Source organism: Geotrypetes seraphini, chromosome 15, assembly GCF_902459505.1.
Source record: "Geotrypetes seraphini chromosome 15, aGeoSer1.1, whole genome shotgun sequence".
In the NCBI taxonomy this organism is placed as follows: domain Eukaryota; kingdom Metazoa; phylum Chordata; class Amphibia; order Gymnophiona; family Dermophiidae; genus Geotrypetes; species Geotrypetes seraphini.
This window is the reverse complement of record NC_047098.1, coordinates 42,620,729-42,642,466: the sequence shown is the minus strand read 5'-3', so window position 1 is coordinate 42,642,466 and position 21,738 is coordinate 42,620,729. Positions and strand designations below refer to the sequence as shown.

The following is a 21,738-nucleotide window of genomic DNA, read 5'->3' as shown; positions in this document are numbered from 1 at the left end:
CGACGCTAGAAGAATGGGCCAAAAAATGGCAAATGAACTTTAACGTAGGGAAATGCAAGGTCATGCATGTAGGGAAAAAGAACCCGATGTTCAGCTACAAAATGGGAGGATAACTGCTAGGGGTAAGTAACCTTGAAAGAGACCTGGGAGTGATGGTAGACACATCTTTGAAGGCGTCGGCACAGTGCGCCACAGCCTCAAGAAAAGCAAACAAAATGTTGGGTATCATTAAGAAGGGTATCACGACCAGGACAAAGGAGGTCATCCTGCCACTGTATCGTGCAATGGTGCGACCGCATCTGGAGTACTGTGTCCAGTACTGGTCGCCGTACCTCAAGAAGGACATGGCGGTACTTGAGGGAGTCCAGAGAAGAGCAACTAAACTGATAAGGGGTATGGAAAACCTCTCATATACTGACAGACTGAAAAAGCTGGGGCTGTTCCCCCTGGAAAAGCGGAGACTTAGAGGAGACATGATAGAAACCTTCAAGATCCTGAAGGGTATAGAAAAAGTAGACAGGGACAGATTTTTCAGATTATGGGGAACCACAAGTACAAGGGGGCACTCGGAGAAATTAAAAGGGGACAGGTTTAAAACAAATGCCAGAAAGTTCTTTTTCACCCAGAGGGTGGTGGACACATGGAACGCGCTTCCGGAGGCTGTGATAGGCCGGAGCACGTTACAAGGCTTCAAAGAAGGTTTGGATAGGTTCCTAGAGGATAAAGGAATTGAGGGGTACAGATAGGAGTAGCGGTAGGTTATAGGGATAGTCTGGGACCATTGCTCAGGCAATGGGCCTGATGGGCCGCCACGGGAGCGGACCGCTGGGCGAGATGGACCTCTGGTCTGCCTCAGCGGAGGCAACTTCTTATGTTTTTATATGTAGCCTGAACTATATGCATACAAAGTTGACCTAGAGTTGAATGCATCTGCTAGGTGATGTTTTGGAAGATACTTGAAGAAAGTAGACATAGCATTGACCCAATGCTTGAGATATGATGTAAAGACAAAATAGTAGTTTAAAATTCTATTTGTCATCATAGAATTTTGATACAGCCTACGGCCAAACTTGTCCATGGTCCTGCCCTCTCAGCCAGGAACAGTGGCATAAACTTTGGCAGGATTGGATCTTTTTAAAGAAGACTCCATGAGAAGAGATTGATGGGATAGTTGAGACTTCTCAAATCCCTTACAATAGACCATCTTATAACGAGATTCCAGCTTTGCTGGCACAGCAGGAATGGAGTATGGTGTATCTAGATTCCTCTTGAAAGTTTGAGAAAGAATGCCATTCATGGGTAATTTGAGAGAATCCCTAGGAGGATTAGGCATACCCAGTTCTTCCAAATACTCCTTAGAGTATTTGGAATCAGACTCCAAGGCAATGTTGAGATCTTTACTCATTTGACATAAAAATTTTGTAAAGGACACTGGATCAGAAGAGGAGTAACCTTGTTGAGGTGAAGATGAACCTCTCAAGGTACCCTATAAAGCAGAGAAAGAAGGCAAAGTCTCTCTGGAATATTGGTACTGCAGATCTGAATCCATAGGCAGAGATGAAGATGAAAAACCACTTCTAGAAGAAGCAGAACATTTTTGTTTCGAAGAACCAGATAATGAACAAAACCTCACAGGAGAAGAGCTTGACTGGCGAGAATACCAAGGCTCTACAATAGATTTCCTTGAGAAAGTAGTTGGTGGTCTCGAAGTCTTGATGCTTCGATAAACGAGGTCTGTCTCGAGAAGAAGACCTGGGCCTCGATGAATGCCTCGACAAATGATGTGAAGAGGAACTATGTCTTGAATCATGGGCCCGTGATCGAGTCGAATCCAGCCTCGAAGAGGAATGTAGAGGAGTTCTCGCCCTGTGCCTCGAAGAAGGCAAAGCCTTATGTATATAGGCAAGACTGAAGGTTGGAGATTAATCTCGAGGCACTCTCAAGGACTCAACTCCTTGTACAGAGTGTGTAGATTGATCTCGAGGCACTCTCAAGGACTCGACTCCTTGAATAGAGTGGTCAGGTTTAACTCGAGGCACTCTCAAGGACTCAACTCCTTGAATAGAGTGGTCAGGTTGAACTTACTGCTGAGGGCTCAGGATGGACTGCAGGAAGCAGGGTTGAGGCAAGAGTCAATTTGGCAAGCATATTACCAAACTCCTGATGCAGAATAGTTTCCAATATATTCTGCAAAGCCAGCACCGAGATCACTGGAGCTGGTACAACTGGTGTGGCTATTGACTCTGAGGAAGATGACCTTGAGGAAGAGTGCTTCCTCAATTTTGAGACATGCTTCCTGGGGAGTCACAAAGCGACCGGGTCCACCAGGGCCGCTGTTGAAATGGCCTGCGACTCCTGATGGGTTGGCTTCGATAGCTTACCAGATGGAGACACTGAAGATAATGGCCCCTCCAGAGAGGATTTAGCTGACTTCTCCGAGGATGAGGACTTCCCCATCGAGGAAGGTTTTAGCGAGGTCGAGGATGAAGCTTTGGGCCCCACAGAAGACTTCAACAGAGTCGAGGTTGAGACCGCAATCGGGGTCGAGGCTTTAGTTGAAGAAAGATCCATTCCCCCGAAGATTTTTTAAATCTGAACTCGATGATGTTTAAGGGCTCAATTTTGAAGTGTAGCACAGCGGGCACACGACTCCAGACGATGATCAGGTCCTAAACACTGCACACACCACTTATGTGGGTCAGTGATGGAGATCGCACGCTGACACAGGCTACAATTCTTAATCCTGTGACTGGCCAGGACATGAAATGAAACACGGCTGCGGCTAAATCGAAGCCCACAGGCTGAGGCTGCGGAACAGGCCCCGCTGTGACACGACCAAAAAAATTAAACAAAAGACTTTTTTAAACAGGCGTAACACAGTGACTCGGTAAATAAAAAGAATATACGAACCGCGGTGAGAGAAGACACGAGTAAAACTAACCCTTGCGCAGAGCCTTGAAACGAGGGCTTCTCAGCTCCACGGATGCGCCCCCTACGTTGGGCGGGAAGGCACTTGCACATGCGCGGTGCGGAAGTCGCAAACTTTCTAAAAGTTCTTCAAGCAAGTCTGCTTGTGAAGCTGTCCGCATCAGGGCTCCGTGGTTGATGTCATTCATATGTGAGAATATGCTGCCTGCTTGTCCTGGGATAATGCTGAATATGGCAGTGGAAGGGAATGTAAAGAGATGGAAGATGGATGGTGAGCAGAAAAGTCTTTTTAATTTTGTTTACACCACAGTGTTGGTGTGGGATTGGAGAGGGCAAAAGGGGGTGAAGAGGCTACAAAATAAACTCACTAGGAATTTTGAAAAACCCCCCACAAAACCCACTCGATTGGGCAGGAAAAGTGAATTGAATCCAAAAAAATTTCCCTGAATCAGGCAGCACTAGTGTTAACTGCAGGGGGGACATAATGGGCAGGCTCACAACAGCACACAGCCTTTACTGAAAAAATTTTGGTCAATGAAAGATTACCTCACTTTAGTGAACAGACTCCTAAATCTCACAAAAACTACTAAGTGCTTCCTAAACACAGTTTTAGAAGACAAACTATTAATTTATAGAATACTCATTCAAATAGCCAACAACTTACCTGCAAAACTTCTTGTAATCTCAGAAATTTACTTTCCAGCTTCTCAATTTGATGTCTAAGTGCCATCAACTCCTGCAGGTATGTATGCGATGGAAATATGGTGGTTTTCACAAGTTCAAAACTCTACATCCACAGAGAAAGACCTCTAATCAAATACTGGATTATTGATTAAGTTAAAAGTTATTTTTGAAAGCAAACAATTACAACAGTATCTCCAATAAAAAGAGAGTTAATACATAACATCAATAGAAGAGAACTATAGATTGAAAAGAGACTAGTCTAAACACCACAAAAATAGAGTGGGAAAGAAGAGGGGCAACTAAATAAAATGCTGTGAGGTCAGGGAGAAACACTTATTAAAAAGACAAAGGGCTGGATGCAGTAAAGTCAGCGATCGTTGCTAAACCTGTTTTCACAGCTTTAGCGACGATTGCTATTACTGACCCGATTCACAAAACATCTCACCAGGTGTTTTTCCCCCTCGATAGTCCATTTTCCAATCTAGCCATGCAAATTAGCTAAAACTCTATGCAAAGTAGCCAAGCGATTGATGCACTAACATCATTTGGCTATGCAAAAAACAAACTAACAGGGGTTTTAGCTGTCAGAAAAAAAAAAAAAAGAGAAATTCTCTCTCTTTTAGACTCTCCAGACCGGTACAGTTCACTGATAGGTAATAGCTCACCATGACCAGCAGGTGGGGTAATAGCTCACCATGACCAGCAGGTAGAGACAGACAAAACTTTGACTAATATTAATATCTGTGCTTCTCTCTAGTCCAGGGGTGTCAAATCTCTCCTCGAGGGCCGCAATCCAGTCAGGTTTTCAGGATATTCCCAATGATTATGCATGAGATCTATTAGCATACAATGAAAGCAGTACATGCAAATAGATCTTATGCATATTCATTGGGGAAATTCAGAAAATCCGACTGGATTGCAGCCCTCAAGGAGGGACTTTGACACCCCTGCTCTAGTCTAACCAGTCTGCCGAATAGCCAAGCAGAATTAAGTGCTAATTATTAACAGTAACAACTAACAGAGCAATACTGTTGGAAATTGCATAGAAGCCCCTTAAGCAAAACGTCACCACAGCTCGCCAGCTATGCCAAAGCTGCCGTTCTTTTGATCTCCCTGACCCTATAAAAATACTAGAACCTGCAGAAAAAACACTCAACGCAAATCCCATTAAGAACAGGCAGACAGGGTGGGAACTGTACTGGTCTGGAGAGTCTCAAAGAAAGAAAATTAGCAGGTAAGAACCTAATTTCTCCTTCTTAAGCATCTCTCCAGACCGGTAAAATTCACTGATGGGACGTACCAAGGCAGTACCCATCATGGGTGGGACCCTGGGAGGGCCGCTACCATAACATGCTCACCGAATACCATGTCCCAATGTGCCTGGATGTCCACATGGTAGTGTTGAACAAATGAACGTAGAAAAGACCAAACCACAGTCTTACAGATATCCACTGGAGGCACCAGAGAAGACTCGGCCCAAGAAGCTGCCTGACCCTGAGTGGAATGAGCCTTGAGAAATTCTGGAATAGGCTTCTTCTGAAGATAGACAGAAGCGATAATCTCTCTGATACAGCGCACAATGGTAGCCTTGGAAACGCTGTCCCCCTTACAAGGACCCGCTAAGACAGTGATCTCAAACTCAAACCCTTTGCAGGGCCACATTTTGGATTTGTAGGTACTTGGAGGGCTGCAGAAAAGAAAAAATAGTTAATGTCTTATTAAAGAAATGACAATTTTGCATGAGGTAAAACTCTTTATAGTTTATAAATCTTTCCTTTAACGGTTAACAGTTAAAGGAAAGATTTATAAACTATAAAGGAGTTTTACCTCATGCAAAAAGCACAGTTACTTACCGTAACAGGTGTTATCCAGGGACAGCAGGCAGATATTCTTGACTGATGGGTGACGGCACCGACGGAGCCCCGGTACGGACAATTTTAGAGTGATTGCACTCTAAGAACTTTGAAAGTTCTAGTAGGCCGCACCGCGCACGCGCGAGTGCCTTCACGCCCGACAGAGGCGCGCGGTCTCCAGTTAGGATAAGCCAGCTAAGAAGCCAACCCGGGGAGGTGGGAGGGACGCAAGAATATCTGCCTGCTGTCCCTGAATAACACCTGTTACGGTAAGTAACTGTGCTTTATCCCAGGACAAGCAGGCAGCATATTCTTGACTGATGGGTGACCTCCAAGCTAACAAAAAGAGGGATGGAGGGAAGGTTGGCCATTAGGAAAATAAATTTTGTAAAACAGATTGGCCGAAGTGTCCATCCCGTCTGGAGAATGCATCCAGACAATAATGTGATGTAAAAGTGTGAACTGAGGACCAAGTAGCAGCCTTGCAGATTTTCTCAATGGAAGTAGATCGGAGGAAAGCTACAGACGCTGCCATAGCTCTAACTTTGTGGCCCGTGACAGAACCTTCCAGTGTCAGGCCCGACTGAGCATAACAGAAAGAAACGCAAGCAGCAAGCCAATTGGAGAGAGTGCGTTTAGATACAGGATGACCCAACTTATTAGGATCAAAGGACAAAAATAGTTGAGGAGATGATCTGTGGGGCTTAGTACGTTCAAGATAGTAAGCCAGAGCACGTTTACAGTCCAAGGTATGCAAAGCCTGTTCACCTGGATGAGAATGAGGCTTTGGAAAAAATACAGGTAGGACTATGGACTGGTTAAGATGAAAGTCAGACACAACCTTAGGAAGAAATTTGGGGTGTGTATGGAGAACCACCTTATCATGGTGAAAAACAGTGAAAGGTGGATCGGCCACTAGTGCATGCAGTTCACTGACCCTCCTGGCAGAAGTGAGAGCTATAAGGAAGACCACTTTCCAGGTAAGAAATTTGAAATGCGCTGTGGCCAAAGGTTCAAAAGGAGGCTTCATTAAAGCGGAAAGAACCACATTGAGATCCCAGACCACAGGAGGAGGCTTGAGAGGTGGTTTCACATTGAAAAGGCCCCTCATGAACCGAGAAACCAAAGGATGAGCTGAGAGGGGTTTTCCATGAATTGGCTCATGAAAGGCAGCAATTGCACTAAGGTGAACTCTGATAGAAGTAGATTTAAGACCAGAGTCAGACAAGGAAAGAAGATAGTCCAACACCAGTCCCACTGCTAGAGACATGGGATCATGGTGATGTAAGAGGCACCAGGAAGCAAACCGAGACCACTTCTGTTGATAACACTGGAGCGTGGCCGGTTTCCTGGAAGCATCAATGATAGAGCGGACAGGCTGAGAAAGTAGTGAGTGAGCCGAAGTCAGCCCGAGAGATACCAAGCTGTCAGGTGCAGAGACTGTAGGTTGGGATGCAGTAGGGTCTGCTGATGCTGAGAAAGCAGAGAAGGAAACAGTGGAAGAGGTATGGGTTCCCTGGAACTGAGTTGAAGTAGAAGGGAGAACCAATGTTGCCTGGGCCACCGTGGAGCGATGAGAATCATGGTGGCTTGTTCCCTCTTGAGCTTGAACAGTGTTCGCAGCATGAGCGGTAGAGGGGGAAAAGCATATAGGAAGAGACTGGTCCAATCCAGGAGAAATGCATCGGGCGCCAGACGGTGAGGAGAGTAGAGTCTGGAGCAAAACAGGGGCAGCTGATGGTTGTGGGGAGCTGCAAAAAGGTCCACTTGAGGAGTGCCCTATTGAGCGAAAATGGTCTGAAGAGTCGAGGGATCGAGAGTCCATTCGTGAGGTTGGAGAATTCTGCTGAGATTGTCCGCTAAGGAATTCTGTTCCCCTTGAATGTAGATAGCCTTCAGGAATAAGTGACGAGCTGTCGCCCAAGACCAAATCCGTTGGGCTTCCTGACACAACAGGCGAGAGCCCGTTCCTCCCTGTTTGTTGATGTAGTACATTGCAACTTGATTGTCTGTGCAAATGAGTAGTACTTGAGGAAAGAGAAGATGTTGAAACGCCTTGAGGGCATAGAACATCGCTCGGAGTTCCAGGAAATTGATGTGGTGTTTCTTTTCCTGGGCAGTCCAAAATCCCTGAGTTTGGAATTCGTTCAAGTGAGCTCCCCAGGCGTAGGGGGAGGAATCTGTGGTGATGACTAGTTGATGAGGAGGTAGATGGAACAGCAGACCTCTGGATAGATTTGAAGATGTCAACCACCAAAGAAGCGACTGTCGAAGAGACGAGGTCACAGATATGTGTTGTGAACAAGGATCAGTCGCTTGGGACCATTGGTTCGCTAAGGTCCATTGAGGAGTACGCAGGTGGAGACGTGCGAAGGGTGTGACATGTACTGTCGAAGCCATGTGCCCCAATAGCACCATCATGTGATTCGCAGAAATGGTAATCTGTTGAAACACCTGCTGACAGAGATGGAGGATGGCGTGAAGGTGGTTGGATGGAAGAAACGCCCTCATCAGAACAGTGTCCAGAACGGCTCCAATAAATTGAAGTTGCTGGGTCGGAATGAGGTGAGACTTGGGTAGATTGATTTCGAACCCTAATAGTCGAAGGAAGTGAGTGGTGGCAAGCAGAACCGCCTGAGGGGAATGAGCTTTGATCAACCAGTCATCCAGATAAGGGAAGACTTGAAAGTTGTGAGAGCGGAGATAGGCCGCTATCACAATCAGACATTTGGTGAATACCCTGGGAGAGGAGGCCAGGCCGAAGGGTAGCACTTTGTACTGATAATGATGTTGATTGATGAGAAAGCGCAGATATTGCCTGGACGTCAGATGGATAGGAATATGTGTGTAAGCCTCTTTGAGATCGAGGGAGCATAGCCAGTCGCCCTGAGCGAGAAGAGGGTAGAGGGTGGCAAGAGAGAGCATTTTGAACTTCTCCTTGACCAAACATTTGTTGAGATCTCTGAGATCTAAGATGGGTCTGAGGTCTCCGGTCTTTTTGGGAACTAGAAAGTACCGGGAGTAAAAACCCTGACCTCGCTGATCTTGAGGAACTTCTTCGATGGCATTGAGAAGAAGGAGGGATTGAACCTCTTGAGCGAGAAGGAGGGACTGAGACTTGTTGGAAGCAGACTCTTTTGGCAGGCCTAACGGCGGAGGAGTCTGAAAATTGAGGGAGTAGCCATGGGCTATGATCGAGAGCACCCACTGGTTGGTGGTGATTACCTCCCATCGAGAGTGAAAAATGGTTAATCGACCTCCTATGGGCTGTGGAAGAGGACAGGAGGGAGGGAGACTGGCAATGCCCAGGAGAAGGGAGTCAAAAGGGCTGAGTCGGCTTAGTCTGAGTGACAGGTTTTATGGTAGGCGGCTGTTGCTGACGTGCTTGTTGGTGCTGTTGCCGCTGCCTCCGAGGTTGTGGAGGTTGAGGCTGAACTGGCCGAGCAGAAAACCGCCTCTGATATGATGGCTGCTGTCTAAATGGACGAGGAGGAGGAGGCTTCTTTTTATTTTTCAGCAAAGTATCCCACCTCGTCTCATGGGCAGAGAGCTTTTGAGTGGTGGTATCCATAGATTCTCCAAAGAGCTCATCACCCAGGCAGGGGGCATTGGCAAGGCGGTCCTGGTGGTTCACATCAAGGTCGGAGGCTCGGAGCCATGCCAATCGTCTCATCGCTACAGACATAGCCGTGGCTCGGGATGTGAGTTCAAAAGTATCATAGATGGACCGGACCATGAACTTCCTGAGTTGTAGGAGACTGGAAGTGCATTGTTGGAATGCAGGAAGCTTACGGTCAGGAAGATACTTTTGAAAAGAAGAGACTTGCTGAATCAAATGTTTCAGGTAAAAAGAGAAGTGAAACGCATAGTTACCTGAACGGTTGGCCAGCATTGCATTTTGGTAAAGTCTTTTACCAAATTTATCCATGGCCTTGCCCTCTCTGCCAGGAGGGACAGAGGCATATACACTAGAGCCTGCCGATTTTTTGAGGGTGGACTCCACCAGCAGAGATTCATGGGGCAGCTGGGGTTTGTCAAACCCTGGAATAGGAATCACCTTGTAAAGCGATTCCAGCTTCCTAGGGGCTCCTGGAACGGTGAGAGGAGTTTCTAAATTTTTGTAAAAAGTTTCCCTCAAGATGTCATGGAGGGGTAACTTTAAAAATTCTTTTTCGGAGGCTGGTCAAAATCCAAAGCATCAAGAAATGCTTTGGATTTTTTAGAGTCAGACTCTAGAGGGATGGAAAGGGTGTCCGACATCTCCTTAAGAAACTTGGTGAAGGACGAGTGCTCTGGCTTACCAGCAGGATCCTGCACCGATGTAACATCCTCCTCCGAGGAATAATCTGCCTCGGTACCGAGGGGGTCATCAGAATCATCCCACAAATCAGGGTCCCGTATCGATGACAGACGGCCCTGAGAAAGTGGGGTAGAAGGTTCGGTATGCTTGGTTTTGCGTACCGATTTACCAGACCTCATGGACACCGTACCGGGTGACTGTACAGTACGGGTGTCAGAGAACGGCACCGGCTCCGAAGTCGAGTAAGCAGTGCGTCGAAGAGACTTCAGTTCCGCCGAAAGAACAGGCATAGAAACAGATTTTTGCGGTGCCGACAACGTCGATGCCGACAAAACAGGCTGTTTGACGATCGGCACCGAATGCTCAGTAGGTACCGACACTGGAAGGCTCGGAGTCAGCAGAGCCGGGAGCAAGTGTTGTAACTGCTCCTTAAGCTGGACCTGAAGGATGGATGCTATTCTCTTATCCAGAGACGGTCCCGATGGCACCGGTACCACTTTTTTCTTGCTCGGTACCTGCGGTGCAGCTCGACGCTCAGGCGAAGTCGATGCCGATGAAGAGGCAGAGACTTCAATAGGAGCGGAGCGTTTGAGAGGCCGGCGCACAGTCTGCAGGACTTGGCTCACTGCTTGTTCGACTGGCGGGCTAAGGACAGTAGGGGATGGCTTCTTAGCCGGCTTACCTACAGGGTGCGACACCGAGGATGGATCTTGCAGTGTCGAAGTCACCGGTGCCGATTTGGAGGAAGATGACGGTGTCGATGCCGGGGGAACTTCCATGGCGGCACCGAAAAGAATTCGCTGTTGAATTTGGCGATTCTTTAGAGTTCTCTTTTGGAGAGAACTGCAGCGGGTGCACGTTTCTGCCCAATGGTCCGGACCCAGACACTGAAGGCACCACTTGTGCGGGTCGGAAAGAGAAATAGGACGTGCACACCGCTGACACTTCTTAAACCCAGTGAAGGGGGCATGAAGGGAAAAACGGCCGTAGCAAAATCGAAGCCCGAGGCTTCGATGGTGCCAACAGGCCCCGCCGGGGCTGACCGGAAAAAAGTCGAAAAAAAAAGGACTTTTTAAAAAAAAATAAAATAAAAGAAAGAAACGATAAGGTGAATAAATTACGACAAGAAAATAACGCGCGAGCGGGAAGGCGAAAAAAATTTGAAAAAAATTTTCCAACAGCAGTTGGAACACGCATCTTCTTAGCTCCGTGGAAACTAAGAAACTGGAGACCGCGCGCCTCTGTCGGGCGGGAAGGCACTCGCGCGTGCGCGGTGCGGCCTACTAGAACTTTCAAAGTTCTTAGAGTGCAATCACTCTAAAATTGTCCGTACCGGGGCTCCGTCGGTGCCGTCACCCATCAGTCAAGAATATGCTGCCTGCTTGTCCTGGGATAATTGTTATTTCTTTAATAAAAGACTAACTATTTTTTTCTGCGGCCCTCCAAGTACCCTATTTTTTCTGCGGCCTTCACAGTTAAAGTTTAACATCTTTCCTTTCTCAAAACTGACACATTTCTTTTTTTTTAATCTTTATTCGTTTTCATATCTTACAAGTGTGTAATATTCAATCAAAAATAAATTTTACAAATCACTTGACATTCTTACTTATAATCATCAAAGCATAAAAGAATCCCTCCCCACACATCCCACCTATTAATAATAAAGCAGTTAAAACAAATATCATATATCCCAATCCCACCCTACTTATAACCATATGTAATTAAAAAAAGGGCTGGTTAAGGTGTCTGATCATTAGAATATGTAATCAATGGCCCCCAAATCTTTTTAAAATTATTATAATTTCCTTGCTGTATAGCAAACACTCTCTCCATTTTATAAATATGAAAGTCTGAATTCCACCAAAAGGTATAATTAAGCTTAGTATAATCCTTCCAATTACCAGTAATATGTTGAATGGCAACCCCCGTCAATATTAGTAAAAGTTTATTATTTGCAGAAATTGGACTCTTAAATCTCATAGATGTACCAAATAAAATAGTATCATAGGAAAGGGCAACATGATTTTCTAACAATGAATTAGTTTGGACCAAATTAACTTCCAAAAGACATTTTTAAATGGAGAAAACTGACACATTTCAATCACTATATTGAAAATAAAATAATTTTCCCTACCTTTGTTGTCTGGTGACTTTATTTTTCTCGGCTTTTAACTGTTTCCAGGGCCTTCTTGTCCATTGACTGGTTTTCTCTCCGTCTTCACTTTTTACCTTGCATCCATCTTTGGTATTAACTTAACATTCAATTTTTCAGCTTTCTTCTCAAAATCTACTTTTCTACGTCTTACCTTCCCTCCCTATTTCCATGGTCTGAATCTCCTTCCTACCCCCCCCTCGGTGTAACATTTCTTTTTTCCTTCTGCCCCCTGCAGGCCATTTCCCTTCCCTTCCTCCTTTCTGGCCTCCCTCCCAGTCCAACATTTCTCCCTCCTTTCCACCAGTCCAACATTTTTTCTCTCTTCCTCCTGCATGCTTCTCCTCTGGCTTTCCTTCACTCCTCCAACTAACATCTCTCTCTCTCCCTCCCTTCATGAGTCTAACTTTTCACTTTCTGCCCTCTCCCCCTTCCACAGTATAACATTTCTCCTTCCCTCCTTCCTGTCCTCCCCGTCCATCTCGCTCTCTCCACGAGTCCAACACTTTATGCCTCCTGCACGCTTTCTCTCTCTGTCCTTGCCTCTTCCTTCAAGTGGCATCTCTCTTTCCCACCCCCAACCCAACATGCTCTCTCTCCCCATGTACCTTCTCACCCTCCCCTCCAGTATGTAGCACATTTCCTTTCTGCCAGGTCCAGCAGCACCCCTTCCCTCCTCCCCCTGCCCAGCAGTACTCCTTCTCCCCTGTCCAGCAGCACCTCTTCTATCTTCCTCCATGTCCAGCAGTATTCCTTCTCTGCTCCTCATGTCCAGCAATACCTCTCCTTTCTGTAGCCTAGCGGAAGCTCACTGTGTACTTTTAACTTAGTCACAAAGCTGCCCCTAGCATTAGTTTAGCTTTAGCCGCAGTTTCATCAGGCAACCTCGGGTCGTTTGCTAGGCCAAACTGCCTCGCATCATCGAAGTGTGCCAGCCTAGCAAAAGCCCCGCGGTTGCCTAATGAAACCGCGGCTAAACTAAAGGTAGCAGCAGCTGTGTTACTAAGTTAAAATCACATTGAGCTGCCACTGCTGGTCCAAGGGTGAGAAGAAGTTCAAGTTTAAAATTTGATTAATTGCCTAATCATGTATTCAAGGCACAATTCTAAAAACAATTTATGACAGTATACTGCAAATACATGACAGACAGGACCAGTACGGGATAAGGGATGGAAGTACAATAATTAAAAGCAGATAAAACCTTCAGGGAAAACCACAAGAGGACTGGTTAGACTAGAGAGAAGCACAGCTATTAGTATTACAGCCAAAGTTTTGTCTCAGTCTCCACCTGCTAGTCATGGTGAGCTATTACCCATCAGTGAACTATATCGCTCTGGAGAGATGCTAAAGAAGGAAATGCAATTGACCTTCTTGAGATCCAACACAGGCCTGACCGATTCTTGGGCACAATGAAATAAATGGAATACCTCCCCTGCCCCCTCTCTGCCGGAGGTACAGGAATAACTGCCCCAATCTCCAAAAGAAATTGAAGAGTGCACTGCACCAAATCTCTCTTGGCAACCCCCGTACAAGGGGAGACCAAGAATGAATCTGCGACGGGAGAGGAAAATTCTATCTTGAATAATGTCCAAAACCCACAGATTGGACGTGATCCGGGCCCACTCCGCCAGAAAGGAAGGCAGCCGCCCCCCAATGGTCACGACGGAGGGAGCCGACCTCCTGTCATTGGGAATTACGCAAGGCATTTTTTGGTGGAAACCTAGGCCTAGAAGTACAGGAAGACCCGGAAGATAGGGAAAAGGATGGCTTTCCAGGCCTATATCTCCTAACATCCCTGAAATGATTTCTGGCAGACAACGCTCTCAAAGGGGCTTTAGGTTTATCTTCCGATAACCTTTGCGTTTTGATATCCCCAAAATCCATAACCAATTTGTCCAAGTCATCACCGAATAGCAGCCGACCCTTAAAAGGAAGCCGCACGAGCGTAAGCTTGGAAGCCGCATCCGCCGCCCAGTGACGGAGCCACAAAGATCGTCGAGAAACAACAGAAAGAGCCATTTGTTTTGCCGAAGCCCGAATATCATCATAGAGGACGTCCGCCATATACGCTAGACCCATTTCCAAATCTGGAAAGTCGGCCGGCACAGGCACCCCGGTCTCCATCATTTTATCTGCCATACCTTGAGCCCATTGCAGGTAAGCCCATGCCCCATAGGAACTGCACACCGCTGCTTGCAAGGAAACCACTGCTATCTCAAAAGGACAGCTCGAGGGAAGATTCAATTTTCCTATCCTGGATGTCTTTGAGGGCTATACCACCCTCCACCGGTAAGGTAGTCCTCTTGGTAACCGCAGTTACCAAAGCGTCTACCCTGGGGTTCTTAAATCTATCCAGCTCATCCTGAGATATGAGACCAGCCTCCGGCGTGTCCCACTGCGCAGAAATAAGCTCAAGCATCGTTTCGTGCACCGGAAATGCTTTAGCCGGTTTCTTTGTGCCCGCCATAAGAGGATTAGCAGATCCCGACGCCTGCGTATTCTGCTGAGAAATATTAAGGCCTGCAGCGCTTTGGTAATAAATGATGGCAATTCCTCTCTATGAAAAAAACGGAGCGCAGAAGGATCATCCACTTCCCTAGCCAGCGCATCCTCAAGCTCGAAATCCGCCACCTCACTGTCTTCCAGAGAATCTGGATGAGACAGGGGAAATGCGAATTCTGATGGAGGGTCCCCGCCGTCCATAGGCGCCACCCTACGCCTCTTAGCAGCTTGAGACTCCAGAGGAGGTCCACTGGCATGAAGAACTGACCCCTGGTTCAAGATACAGTCCTGGCACTGAGCAGGCTGAGAGTTCTGCATCAAAAATGCCCTGTGCATCAACATGACGAACTCCGGGGAAAATGCCAACGGATTCGATTGAGCCTGCATTGAAAAAGTCCTCTCCTGTTCAGAAACCGGGCCCGCAAAGGAAGATGAAGAAAAACAGCTGACCAGCGGTGCAGCTGCCGACATGCACCGAAGCGGAATGGAAGCAGCCGCGAGCGCGGGAGAAGCAGGGCCGACTTCAACTGTGCGGGAAACAGCCGCCACATCAGGCGCGAGCTGCACATCGTCCCCCACTGCATCTGTACACCCCGCCAAACAGAGGCCCGACGGTGCTCGCCGCTTCCCACAGCAGGAACACCTCTTAACTGCCTCTGCTGCCATAACTAACAACCGCCGAGCACTGCAGCCACCCAAACAAACCTCGTGGCAAAAAACCCTAGTGACCAAACTGGCAGACCCAAGAAACATCAAGAAATAGACAAATAGCACGCTCACCCTAGTCCATCGTTGTTAAAGCTGGTAGTATCAGACTGGGACAGACAGCTAAGCACTGTCCAGCAACAGCACACTGGCCTAATTGGTTTTTGTTTGGGTTTTTTTTGCTGGGAAATTAAAAAACAGAGGACCAGGAATAAACCTCAATCCACTGGAGAGGAGGGTGGAGCAGGGACCTGGGGTGCACCGCTCAGCCAAACACCCCAATCTATTTGAAGAGAAAAAAACTCTCAACAGAAGAATAAACAAGAATCCAGCCAGAATCCAGGAGCTTGTGGAACAGCGACCATCACCTGCTGGGAGATAGAGAATACTGAGGATACAGGGAGGGTGCCAACCAATAGAATCACCTGTTAATCAGTTCTCTATCTCCACCTGCTGGTAGATGTGTACTATCCCACTAGTCTCTGGATTCATCTGCTGCTGTTGCTGAGGAAACAGCTTTTGAAAATCCCCCCAATTTTTCCCACAGGCTGTCTCCAATCCATCATCCTCTCCAAACTTGACTATTGTAATGCCATTTACCTATGCTTAACAAAAAAAAGCCTCCAAAGACTCCAGCTTATTCAGAACACGGCAGCCAAGCTGATTTTTGCAAAACGTAAATCTGACCACGTCTCCCCACTCCTGGCCAATCTTCATTGGCTCCCAGTGATTTCCAGAGTCCAATTCAAATGCTCTTGCCTGGCTTTTAAGATTATTCATGGCATCCTTCCTTCCCTAATCCCACTTTCTTTCAACTCCTCGTGCCCTGACTCCACCAGGACCGCCCATAAATTAAAACTATCCTTCCCCTCCCTACATGGTATTCTCCACGCAGGTAAACTGGGAAAATCACTTCTTTTCAAAATCACAGGTCTCCAAAATCACCTTACTATCCCGCTGTGGAACCTGAGCTCCCTCCATTTATTCCGCAAGCAACTAAAAACCTGGCTCTTCTCTAACATGTAATTTATTTTCCCTTACTTTTCCTCTCGATTTATAAACTTATGTAAACCTTTTCCTACCCTTTCTCATTTTTAAGTTCTTGTAAACCGTGCCGAGCTCTACTTCCGTGAAGATGATGCGGTATATAAACTTAAGGTTTAGTTTAGTTTGATTCATTCTAGAGAATGACATGGGGAAAAAATCTGTCCCCGTCACCGCCCCGTCACCGGCCCACCATCCTCTGCACCGCCCCGTCACCGCCATTCCCTTCACCGCCCCGTCACCGTCACCGCCATCCCTTTCACCGCCCCGTCACCGCCACTGCCATCCCATTCACCGCCCCGTCACCGTCCCCGCTGCATCCATATAAGCCTTAGTACTGTAATATTTAGCTTATTCCTTTCTTATAAATCAAAGTTCCTGCTGCTGAACTAGAGAAAGAGATGTTCAGCTGGCAGGGCTTTGTTTATACATTTTTATCAACACAACTAAAGCAAAAAATAAATAGAATTTTTTTTCTACCTTTGTTGTCTGGTTTCTGCTTTCCACATCTTCTCATTCAATTCCTTCCATCCACTGTGTGTCTTCTCTCTGCGTCTTCCATTTGCTGTTACTGTGCCTCTCCCTTCACTCCCCCCCCCCCCAATTGGTCTAGCACCCATCTTCTTCCCTCCGCTCCCCCATAGTCTGGCATCTGTCTTCTTCCCATTCTGTCTTCCACATTTCCCTTCAGGGTCTGTTCCTCTCCACCCTCCTTCAATGTCTGTCCTATTCCTTTCCACCACCACCCTTCCCTCCCTCCTTTACCATCTGTTCCTTTCTACCACCCTTCAGCTCCTCTCGCGTGACCTATCTATCTACCTTCCTCCCTCTTATTTTCATGGCACGTTACAATGTAATTTGTGCAAGCCACTGGAGCCTGCGAGCTCGGTCCCTGTCCCATCCCCACAAACCATCTCGCTTCTGTGCTCCTATTTTCCCCATTTCTAATATCTCCCCTATGTATCTGCCATTGCCCCCCCCCCCCTGTGTCCATATACCATCCCCATGGCATGTCCCCTTTATGTCTCTGTCCCTATGCCCCATGCACATAATTTCCCCTCTTTCTGTTACCTTCCTGTGTCCAGATTTCCCCTATCTTCCTCTTCCATACCAGTGTGTCTCTTCTTTTCAACCCCATCTAGCTTTTTTCCCTCTTTCTTCCCCCCCCCCCTGCTTCTAGCATCTGGCTCACCTGCCTGTCCTTCCCTTTCTTTCCTGCTGTGGATTTTTCTTCCGTTTTCATCCCCTTGGCCCAGAATCCTTTTCCCTTTCACTCCCTCCTTCCAATTTGAGCCGGGAACACTAGCGATCGCACGGTCCCCGCAGCCACTACCTGCCTGCCCAATCGATCCTAGTGTTTAGCCAGCTCTCTCCCTTCTCCTCACCTTAGTTTATAGGTTTTCTTTTTCGGTGACCCGCACGCACGGCTGCTCAGTGTTCAATCTTCTGCTCTGCTGCAACTTCCTGTTTCCGGTTGCGTCAGAGCAGAAGATTGAACACTGAGCAGCCGCGCGTGCGGGTCGCCGAAAAAGAAAATCTACAAACTAAGGTGAGGAGAAGGGAGAGAGCTGGCTAAACACTAGAATCGATTGGGCAGGCGGGTGTGAGCTGCGGGGACCGCGCGATCCTTCATGCCTCACTGCGGGGACAAGACCATTCACCGCCCCGCGGGCGGTGAATGGCCTTGTCCCCGTCGCCGCAGCGACTGCTAGTTTTCTTCCCCGTTTTCGGCGGGTGACCCGCGGCTAAAATGCGGTGGCCGCGGGTAAACCGCCACCGTGTCATTCTCTAATTCATTCCACATCCCAAAAAGAACCTCCCCCCTCGAGGCCACTGGCACGCTTCCGCTGATTCTGCTGGGCCTTGAGCATCTGCGCATGCTCAAGGTCTTCTGGCTCCCGCTCTCTCTGAGATTCTAATGAGATTCTCGGAGTCTCCATGGAAGAAAGAGAATCCAGATATTGTGTGCACCATTTAGATATGTTGAGGGTTTCAGGTTTAATAAGGATTTGATTGATCGCTTAATCAGAATTCTAAGCGATGTACATATCAATAAAATTACAAAATTTAGGGAACAATACAACAAATGACAAAAACTAAGTCTTACAAGACTAATTATAAACTAACATTACAAACCCATAAAACACAAGGAGAGGTAGGGAAAAGAAATACAAATTGTTTGATAGTAAAACATTCAAGGAAAAAACAAAAGGAAAGGAAAGATCAATATACTTCAGAAAAGCTATAATTAAAAAAAATAAGGCCACTAGACTGGCTTGCTAATTATCAAATGCATCCTTAAAAAGAAAGCTTTTTAATTTGCTCTTAAATCTAACCAAGTTGCATTCTTCCCTTAAATAAATAGGGAGTTAGTTCCATGTTTGAGGGACTGTGACAGAAAAAATTAATTGCCGCCGTGTATTAATAATTTTAAGTGAGGGAATCATCAGTAAATGTTGCTCATTCGATCTCAATAATCTATTTGAGGTGTAGGGAATCAGTAGTTCATAAATAAAAGCAGGAGTTTTATAAAGTAATGATTTGAGTGTAAGCAAACTTAATTTATTGTTATCCGGTGAGGGGAGGGGATAGAAGGGGAAGGAAAAATTTTGTTCTTACCTGTTAATTTTCTTTCCCTTAAGACGCAGCAGATGAATCTACCACACATCTAGCACTCCAACCCACCTGCTAAGGAAAAATTATGTTCTTACCTGTTAATTTTCTTTCCCTTAGACGCAGCAGATGAATCCAGAGACCAATGGGATAGCACACATCTACCAGCAGGCGGAGATAGAGAAACTGATTAACAGGTAGTCCTATTGGCTGGCACTCCTCCTGTATCTCCAGTATAGCTCCTTGCCCAAGCATCCGTAACCATCAATAGGCATAGCATGTAAAAAACTTCTTTCCCATAACAAATCTCAAAAGGCAATAATACCGAATACAACCTGCAATAATAACAAACTTCGAAAGTTGCAAAAGAAAAAACCGAGAGACACTATCCAGAAAGGGTGGGGCTATGGATTCATCTGCTGCGTCTAAGGGAAAGAAAATTAACAGGTAAGAACATAATTTTTCCTTCCCTAGCAACAGTAGCAGATGAATCCAGAGACCAATGGGATGTAGCAAAGCAATCCTCAATCTGGGTGGGAAGCAAACGCCGCCTCCACAACAACCGAAGCACTACACGCATCTACTGCATGCGCCCCCACATCCAACCAGTAATGCTGAGAGAAAGCACTCTCGGAAGACCAAGTAGCCGCGAGACAAATCTCCTCCAAGGAAAAAACCCCTGGACCGAGTCCAAGAAGTAGCCATTGCTTCGGCGGAATGGTCATGAAGTTCTTTCGTCAACCGCTTCCCTGCCATCAAGCAAGCATAAAGAATGTCCTCCTGGACCCATCGAGAGATGGAGGCTTTGGACTTTTGAGGCGTCCCTTGAAGAATACAAAAAGGAGATCTAAACAACTAAAAGTCGTTAGAAACCTAGCTCGCGGAGAACACTATGCACGTACCAAAAAATGCAGTGAATAAAAGCACTGCTCCCCATTTCTCCTCCCGGGAAGAAGGAAGGAAAAGTGAGCGTGACATAAAAGAAAGGATGACACCCCCTCAGAAAGAAATTGTGGTACTGTCCGAACTGATACCCCAGATTTTGGAAATCAGAAATAGGAATCCCCGCTGAACAAGGCCTGCAACTCAGAAAACTGCAGAGCTGAAGCCATGGCCACAAGAAACCCCGTGTTCAACGGCACAGCCCTTTAGAGTCCCAAAAGACAAGGTTGAAATGAAGCCTTCGGTAAACTGCGAAGAAGTACCTGAAGATTGTACTCCGGACTGGGCTTTCCAAGAGGTGTATGAATATACCGTACTCCGTTTAGGAACTGAACTACATGAAGCTGAGAAGTAAGCAAAGAGCAATATACCTAGTCCTTGTAACAAGCCAAGAATGGCACTAGAAGCTGAAGGGAATTGAATGCTAAGCCCTTGGCAATACACTCGTGCCAAAAAGGAACTCTGGAAGGGTGCAAATGTTGAGAAATACCCAAGAAAGGAAAAACCTCCAAAAGGAAGCAGAAGCCACAGGTGAAGACATCTGTAGCACCTGGATAAGAGAAGAAACAACCTGCTTCGCATAACCCTTACACGTCAGACATGACGTTTCAAAAGCTAGGTCGTAATACCAAAGTAGTACAAATATCCATGTTGATCCTAGGTGAGCAAATCCAGAGATACCAGAAAACTTCTTAGTCCGGCTGCCGAAAGACTCATCAGATCCGCATAGCAAGGATGGTGCAGCCAATCCAGAGATTCTGCAAATACTGTCCCGGAAAGCGAGCTTGAGATGGCAAATCCAAGCCATCATCAGCCAGCGGAAAACACTGAAAAGAGAAGGCAGAGGCAAGAAAGAAGCCACGCTGCTACCCCCTCTAACTCCCACTCCCTGTGCCCGCCGAAGAAGTTAGGAAGCTTAGAATTGTGAGACAAGGCCATGAGGTCTAGTTCCAGGAGATCTCACGTCCATAAAAAGAGCTGGAATGCCTGAGCCACAAATCTCAATATCCAGGATGTAGAAGATTTCACTATTACTAACATTTACATTTTCCAGAGCGTACACAGTGCTGTACACTGTAACATACAAGAAATGGGCCATGCTCAGATTTCGCGGAGAGAAAGTCTATCCAAACTCTTTTCCTGATCCATAAAAGGATCTGCCAACAGAAGATGAAGATGAGGGTCCATCCATTGAAGTAGAACAACTTTACCTGCCAACTGAGTACAAACACCTACTGCCCAAGTTGTAGAGAAATACCCCCAGCAAAATACTGACCGAAAGGACCCTCAGCGGCATTCCGGAAGAATGATCTGAAGCTCCAGAAAGGTAGCTTGACCCTGCTCAAGAGTAGAAGAATGAACAAGTACCGAGTCGCCTCTTAAGACCAGACTCCTGGAGCTGAGGATGGAAGCCACTGAGCCCCCCAACCCGACAGCCCGGGATGTGTGGTGGCCATGAGCTAGTCCAGCAAAGACCGAGGCATGCCTTTGAAAAGAGAAATCTCGCTGAGCCACCAAATCATACAGAGCATACCAAATAATTGGAGCCCTGAGATACCGGGAACCACCGGAACAAAAGCGACTGCTGTAGCGTTAGAAGGGAAAAGCAAAACGAAGTTCCCAGTGGAGTCAGCAACATGGATCCTAGAACCTGTACAGAATCCCATACTCTTGGTCATGGTGACCGAAGAAGAATGCAAACCTGAGACTGTGACCCATCGCCCTAGTCTCTGGGAAGAAACACATTTCTCTCCTATATGAATAAAAACATCTCTCCGATATACCTATAAATAGTACAGGAGAAAAGAGTGCTGTGCAAATTTGAAGATTCACGTGTAAAGAACTGAGGAAAAGATACCACCCTTTTCGTGTCAGTCAAACGGCCCGACTGGAAGATGTCCGAATCAAGCAGTCAGTCAAGAAGAAATTAGGTGAATCGCCTGGTAGCGCCAAAACGGTACCACCGCCCACATTATCTAAAATGTTCGTGAAGCCTTGGGTAGGCGAAATGGCAT

The 21,738-nt window shown here is 46.7% G+C and overlaps 1 protein-coding gene across 4 annotated transcripts in view; it reads right to left on the bottom strand.

The window, feature by feature from the left end:
* The window catches only part of PRR11 (proline rich 11), a 94,792-nt gene that overhangs the window by 63,822 nt on the left and 9,232 nt on the right, over positions 1-21,738 (bottom strand). For 3 of the 4 annotated variants that reach the window (XM_033921580.1, XM_033921583.1, XM_033921581.1), the window contains exon 4: positions 3,593-3,715. The exons of the other annotated variant lie outside the window; for it this stretch is intronic. In XM_033921580.1, the coding sequence (XP_033777471.1) occupies positions 3,593-3,715 (123 nt within the window). The remainder of the gene's footprint in view (positions 1-3,592; positions 3,716-21,738) is intronic. 4 annotated transcript variants of the gene reach the window in all.